The 7,388-nt window shown below is 36.7% G+C and overlaps 1 protein-coding gene and 1 long non-coding RNA gene across 2 annotated transcripts; one reads left to right on the top strand and one right to left on the bottom strand.

Moving 5' to 3' along the window:
• LOC110781747 (beta-amylase 3, chloroplastic) lies at positions 1–2,739 on the top strand. Its single transcript, XM_021985797.2, has 4 exons — positions 1–668; positions 799–1,009; positions 1,493–1,603; positions 1,789–2,739. Exons 1-4 carry the CDS (start codon positions 142–144, stop codon positions 2,575–2,577), a joined length of 1,638 nt encoding a protein of 545 aa, XP_021841489.1. The 5' UTR covers positions 1–141; the 3' UTR covers positions 2,578–2,739.
• Positions 2,740–5,870: 3,131 nt separating this feature from the next.
• Positions 5,871–6,444, bottom strand: LOC110781748 (uncharacterized). Its single transcript, XR_002531828.2, has 2 exons — positions 6,228–6,444; positions 5,871–6,086 (listed from the first exon to the last, which is right to left on the bottom strand). It is a non-coding gene; the product is annotated as an uncharacterized lncRNA (long non-coding RNA).
• Positions 6,445–7,388: the final 944 nt, after the last annotated feature.

The following is a 7,388-nucleotide window of genomic DNA, read 5'->3' as shown; positions in this document are numbered from 1 at the left end:
TCACCTTCCCTCAAAAAAATATAAAAAAATATAAAAAATAAAAGAAGGGAGGGAGGCTTCACCTTATAAATACTGCACACCAATCATCATTTTCCCTCATCTTTCTTCATCTTCTTTACTCATATTCATCACCAACAAAAAATGGCTTTAACCTTACGTTCTGCAAATTGTTTCCTCACAGGTCTTAAAAGCCTAAAAACTTCTGAAGATTTCACAAATGTAATATGTATTACACGAATCAACCCGTCATATCGTGTTCGTGCAATCAGTTCCTTACAGGCAGAACACTACGCACCTGAGAAGATGTCAAGCTTAGGGTTAGAAAAAAGCAATGAGAAATGGGAGAAACTCCATGAATTGACAGGTCATCCTCAATCGAATAATAGGAAGGTGCCGGTGTTCGTGATGCTTCCTTTAGACACGGTATCTGTTAATGGAAGCTTAAACAAGGCACGGGCAATGAATGCCAGTCTAATGGCACTAAAAACTGCAGGTGTTGAAGGAGTAATGGTGGATGCATGGTGGGGTTTAGTCGAGAAAGACGGGCCTCAAAAGTATAACTGGGATGGCTATATTGAGCTAGTGAAGATGGTACAAAAGCATGGTTTAAAGCTTCAAGTAGTTATGTCTTTCCACCAATGTGGAGGAAATGTGGGAGACTCGTGCAGGTACAGGAAACAAATTATGCTTCTAATCTTCTATTAGTGTTTTTGTTACATGTTCATTTAGGTCTTCTAGTAAGTTATGTATAAAGCTGAATAATCTTAAGACTAAAATTTAGCAAATTTTCATTTGCAGTATTCCTTTACCACAATGGGTATTAGAAGAAATCAGCAACAACCCTGATCTTGTCTACACAGACAGATCGGGCAGGAGAAATCCAGAGTATATTTCCTTAGGCTGTGATTCGCTGCCAGTGCTCAAGGGAAGAACACCCATTCAGGTCTACTCTGATTACATGAGGAGCTTCCGCGAGAAATTCAAAGATTATTTGGGCAAAGATATTGTGGTAAGACTCAAAGCTATTAAGTATTTCCACCAAATCCTAACTCACTAATGGCCTTACATGACCTAAAAGCACCAATGACCCAAAATACATGTTCTGGAAACGAAATGAATAACAGATTCCTACCAATTAGTTAAAGAAACACAAACTATGTTCAGATAAAGTAATGATTTATCAGGGAGTGACATGAACAGAATAAGAAGCAATTGATCAACAAAACACGGGGTAAAAGATCAAATCATTATTTTAAATAATAACAATAAACAATGATATAAATGCCAAATATGACGATGTATCTCTTGTCAGAAAATATGTGACAATAGATATAGTTACGAGGAGAGAAGGAGGGCTGGGCTGCAAGATGCGTCCTAAGCCCAAAAATAATTGAATGTCACATATTACAATGTGAAAACAATACATCTTGCTAATAATTAGGAAATATCTTCTGCTAACTATTACTTATTCAATTTCTAATTCCTATTGCAGGAAATTCAAGTAGGAATGGGACCATGTGGGGAGCTAAGATATCCATCTTACCCAGAAAGCAATGGCACCTGGAGATTTCCAGGGATTGGAGAATTTCAGTGCTATGACAAGGTAAAAGCTTAGACCAAGCCCTAGACTGCTAGACCTATTGTAATATGTTAGATTTGTGTAATTGTGTTTGTCCATGAGCCTCTCATACTTAAGAGATAGTAAAGGATATTATACAAACACAATTAACTAGCCAATTGAAATCATCAGACATGGACTCATCTTCCTTTTTCTTCCATTGAAAACAGTATATGAAAGCATCATTACAAGCAGCAGCTGAGGCATTTGGAGAGCAAGAATGGGGAAAAAGTGGCCCACATGATTCAGGCCATTACCAACAGTATCCAGAAGACACGGGATTCTTCCGCAGAGACGGAACATGGAGTACAGCATATGGACAGTTCTTCCTAGAGTGGTACAGCGCTAAACTAATTGAGCATGGCGAGAACATTCTTGCAGCTGCTCATGGAGTGTTCAAGGATACTGGGGTCAAACTGTCCGGGAAAGTAGCAGGAATTCATTGGCATTACAAAACCAGATCTCATGCAGCTGAATTAACAGCAGGATATTACAATACAAGAGATCGAAACGGCTACCTACCAATAGCTAGAATGTTCGCTAAACATGACGTCGTTCTAAACTTTACATGCATGGAAATGAAGGATGGGGAGCAACCAGATCATGCAAACTGCTCTCCTGAAGGTCTAGTGAAGCAAGTAAAATCTGCAACCCAAAAAGCTGGAATAGAACTTGCTGGAGAAAACGCTTTGGAGAGATATGATGCAAGTGCGTTTGGACAGGTTTTAGCAACCAGCAAGTCACACTCAGGAAGTGAATTGAGTGCTTTTACATATTTAAGGATGAATAAAAGGTTGTTTGAAGAAGATAATTGGAGGCATTTGGTAGAGTTTGTAAAGAGCATGTCTGAAGATGGTCAAAACCAAAGACTCTCATCGAGTGACTCAAGCAGGACGGACCTATATGTAGGATTCTTAAAAGAGAAGAGCATTCAGAAGAATGAGCACGTTCTTGTATAAAATGTAAGCACTGCTGTGTATTTGGTACAAACTAGCACACTCTTATACTATGAAAGGGTAAATACAAAATCAAATAGTATAGAGCATGAGTTAACAATGTATACATGCCTATTTTAAGGCAGCCTCGAGATAAATAAGTGTTAAGACACATTCCTTAATCAATTCTAGCTTTCTTAGTTAACAAAAGAAGTTTTTATTCAACAACGAAAAAACAAGACTAAGCTAAGATGTCCTTAAAATATAAACAATGACCTAGAGCCTTCATTGCATATCATGGCTATCAAAAATACCATTGTTAAACTATGCACTCATATATCAGAATAGACTAACAAAAACCCATCTTTTTTGAGAGACTTAGGCCCTGTTTTGTTCACCTTATTTCCACTTATTTCAGGAAAATAAGTTCAGATAAGTTCAGTTAAGTTCAGATAAGTTCAGATAAGATAAGTTCAGGAAAAATAAGGGTTGACCAAGTACAATTTATAACTAAAATAAGTTTTGATAAGTTCTAATAAGTTCAGATAAGTTCAGATAAGTTCACTTAAGTTCAGATAAGTTCAGATAAGTTCAGATAAGATAAGTTCAGAAAAAATAAGTGAAAATCAGGTGAATAGAACACAGCCTTAACCCCAATCATGGCTTGTAACCTAAAGTACCTAGAAGGTCCTCCTGAATAGGTTGTGGTAGGAGGAAAACCTCATCACTAATCTCCCTACTCGAGCCAATTTACAACCAGCAAAATGTAATTGCTTTTATGTTTATCAAACTGCTTAAACATTTAAGGGGTTGCTCCTAAGATCAGGCTTCCATACAGCACTTTTAATTCCCCCATGGTTCAAGCTAGCCAACAAAATTGGAAGCCTGAAATTATTAATGATAACCACCAAGGAAATGTCAAACTATTTTCAACCATTTTTCACCAAAAAAAAAAAATACTATGCTCAACCCTTAGTCAGGACAATTCCATAATTGACAAAATCAAGAAAAGAGAAAAACTCATCACTTCAAAACTTATCCAACTATATAAAATCTAAGAAGACCATGGAGGGTCCTGTTCTTCAATGTGAACCACTGCCTGCCAAAGGCAGCAGCCTTGCAAATTTACAATGTTCTAACTTCCAAGACTTCCAACAGACCAATATCCATTTATACTAGGACATTATTCCGCGAAAAGAAAGCTAGATCTTATAATCGGGTATGCCTTCCTTATTTTCTATACCCTCTTAAACACCAATCACAAGAATAAATTGCAATCGCTTCTTGTATTAGCAATTGATTGAAATATGTCAACCCAGTGGAGTATGGGATTAACGACCTTGGTTTCAGGCTCATAGTCATTTTAAACGAAGGAACCTGATTGCTTACTAGAGTGCAATCGCCTTCCCAGTGAAACGCGTTTAGACAACCCCCGGAATTGGTAATCAAGAACAGCTGGAATTGAAAACAGGAGTAACAGCCCCCAAACCTGTAAGCAACTATTCATAGCATCACAAGTTCACAACTCAACCGACAAGCTACAATGTACTCTCAAATAAAATGAAAAGGAAGACTCCAAGGTCAATTATTTTGTAACAAATTATTTCAATGATGCTTGATAAGGAGATACTGGAAAAGCATATATTCATATAGGACCTTTACTCCACATAATTTATACCCTGAGTATAAGCAGGCAGCTGGAATGATGGATAATAAAAGAGCACTTGGCCCTCTACACTGGAAAATTGAGCTTATGGAGCTCCCCTGTTACCTAATTTTTTAAAAACTAATAGTCCAGATCTTTACTATATTGATCCATCAGGACGAAGTCCCCTCCCAGAATCTCCATATAACATAAAAAAATTTGTCCCAACAAAAAGCACCTCACAAGCCAAGCAACTGAATTTGTCAAACATTGACCACCATATGAATATCTAATACTATGCTTTACCCCAACAGTATAATTTCCTTTACAAATGTTTATTTCTTTCTGCGACTGCAATCAAGCTCACAGGCAAGGTTCTGAAATGCATCTACCACCACTACCTCCCAATAAAGTGATGTACAGTAAATTCCTCTTCAAGTGAAGGGCCTAATTTCTAGGGAGACGGGTACATGCAATGCTAACTGGAGTTTCTTAGCTTGGAGATGTACAGTAGTAACAGCACTCAAGAAAGAAGTGGTTCAAGTACCAGAAGCACAGGGACGAAGGAAATTATAATGTCAAGACATGATCTACAGCCGCGATTAAGAAGGAAGGTAAAGTGATTTCAAGCGGCTTAGGCAACTACAAACATATGCGAATGGAATTTCAATAAAGCCATTATCCTATTCCTCGGCCAATTAGGCTAAAAGGCAATCATCCTTGATTTTCCACATAGCACCATCACCATAAGGTCCACAATACAAGTCCAGATTCAACCTTTTGCAGTATACGAACAATGTAAAAGTATTAACTTCACATGACATGCAAGCTCAATAGCATGTTTTAAAGCATTTCATCTAAATCAAAGCAGACAAGCTTGTCCACAAACAGAAAAAGGTCTACTTTCACCAATTCATGAAGTACCCTAAACAAAAATGACAACTAAGCCAACATTAACACGAAGAGAAAGCGTGATATGTTTTCTCCTTTGATAAATTCTACTTTCTAGACATAAAACAGCTACAGGGTCGCAGAAGAACCAATCTGCAGTCCTCAATAAAGATCCATCTGCAAAGTTGTGCATCAACTACCATATCTGATTAGCCCCCAACTAACTACGTGAACAATTCTAAAGATCTATATCATTATGACTCAAAAGCTGACCCGATCATCATAACATGAAGCAGAATCGTAAAAGCCAACCAAAAATATTCGAGATAAAAGGACATCATTATCCAACAAAGAGGTCCTCCAACCTAATTATGGTTAAATCAAGCATTTCGTGACAAATAGGACTAACTAAACAATTCCACCTCTCTGAAGCCAACAAACCTAATGACATATATAGCTCATCCCATTCACCCGCTGAGGCACTGACCCATCACGCAAAATGTACGCCATCACAACGAGTTCCCAATGGTAAATACATTGGCAATATTTCAACTTCGATATATAACCAATACCCATAAATTTTTCATCATTCAAGTATGTGAAGTCAACAAGTGTTGCATCATTAAATTAAAACCCCGTTAAATATCAAAACCAATACAATGCAATTCAATATTAAAAAATCTAGAAATAAACATACACAATCAAATACAATGAGTGAACAAGTGTAATTGAAATTGCGATAACCGGAAGCAACAACCACAAATTAAATTCAGCGCTTGGATTGAAAATCAGTAGCAATTTCTCAATTAATTAGAAGCTGAAAAGCTGAAATCAATTCAGTTTTACAGAAAAAAGAACTAGGAAGAGAAGAGAGAAAGTACAAAATCAAGTGTGAGGAGGAGGAGTAGGATTGGAATCGGAATTGGAGCGGCGAAGGTCGTCGATGAGATCACCAAGCTCCTTGCGAGATGATTCTCTTCCAAACATGAACCCATACCTCGTTAAAAATAAAAATAAAAATAAAATATCAAATTAATTCAATTTTTCTATTTCTATCAAAAATTGATTGAAAAATTAACCGGCAGCCATGGATGAATTATCATGCGAAGAACAGGAGAGAGAAAGAGGGAGAAAATACCAGAAGGATACGGCGGAGAAGATGCCGGCGGTTGCGACGGTGTGGACGAGCGTGAATTTCTTCTCCGTCAACACCTTCTTCATTTTTACTGAAGATCACAAGGTTTGGGGGGTTTTGAGGGTTTATGTTTATCAGGGAGATAAATTGTCACATTTTCCCATTTCCGTATAAATTTAAAATTATATTCCGGGTCACCGGGGCGGACTGGAAATTTTCAGGTTTTGACCGGACCGGAGTGGAAACCCCAAATTACATATTTTCAAGGACCGGGTACCCGATCTGATCTGATCTGATCTGATCTGATCTGGTCTGGTCTGATCCGGTCTGAACTAATTCTGGTCCGATTTCGGTTCAATTTTCGGTCCAGATCGGACCGTGCACACCCCTAAAATGTTCATTATACCTTTAATATCTTTTTGGAATGTTCTATTGGGTATATTGTTTTCAAGCAAATCATATTATATTTTACGTATACATACCTTATCTCAATTTTTCCTTTCTTCTCTTTGTTTTACGACAAATTTTTCATTTCTATCCATTTAAAACTACTTCCAAATTATTGTGTACGGAGTAGGTAGGATTTTTTTTTAAAAGTTTGATTAATACGTATTTATCCGTTGATAGTTTTACGGGTTTAAGGTAAAAATGTAAACCGACAATGATGTTAGCGGTTTCCATATGCATATGCAAAAACTACAAAAACAACTAATAGACTTGAATTCAATTACCACACCTTTTATTTTTTTTATTTTTTTTGACACTGGTAAAAGAGAATTAAATCTTATTACTAAACATAGAACCTTCCTTCCTACATTTGTTTGCAATGACGTGTGTCACTTATCACACCTTTATTGATGCTAGTTGTGTCCCTTCACTACGAATTTCAAACAAATTATAGGCGACATTGATAACTTTGACTTGTTATAAATAAATGTAAAATTTTTTGTTATAATAAATAAAATAGAGGAATTTCAAACACTTTCTTTTTTAAAAAAAAAAAATTCACTATACATAATTTATAAATTCTAGATTTGCCACTACATGAAAGTTGATCGTGGGTGTTGTTTTCTGCTTTTATTGGCTTATAAAAAGGTCATCATAAAAAAATCGAGATGACGTAAGTGATGATGTGCTACCGTGATGTTAGCAAAAAAAAAAGGA

Source organism: Spinacia oleracea, chromosome 6 (assembly GCF_020520425.1).
Source record: "Spinacia oleracea cultivar Varoflay chromosome 6, BTI_SOV_V1, whole genome shotgun sequence".
Lineage (NCBI taxonomy): Eukaryota > Viridiplantae > Streptophyta > Magnoliopsida > Caryophyllales > Amaranthaceae > Spinacia > Spinacia oleracea.
The sequence above is the reverse complement of the archived record's forward strand: the minus strand, read 5'-3'. Positions and strand labels throughout refer to the sequence as shown.

Coding starts and splice junctions, on each gene's coding strand:
- LOC110781747 (XM_021985797.2), top strand. CDS start 142: ATGGCTTTAACCTTACGTTCTGCAAATTGTTTCCTCACAGGTCTTAAA. Junction 669..798: donor AATGTGGGAGACTCGTGCAG/GTACAGGAAACA, acceptor TTTCATTTGCAG/TATTCCTTTACCACAATGGG. Junction 1,604..1,788: donor AATTTCAGTGCTATGACAAG/GTAAAAGCTTAG, acceptor CATTGAAAACAG/TATATGAAAGCATCATTACA.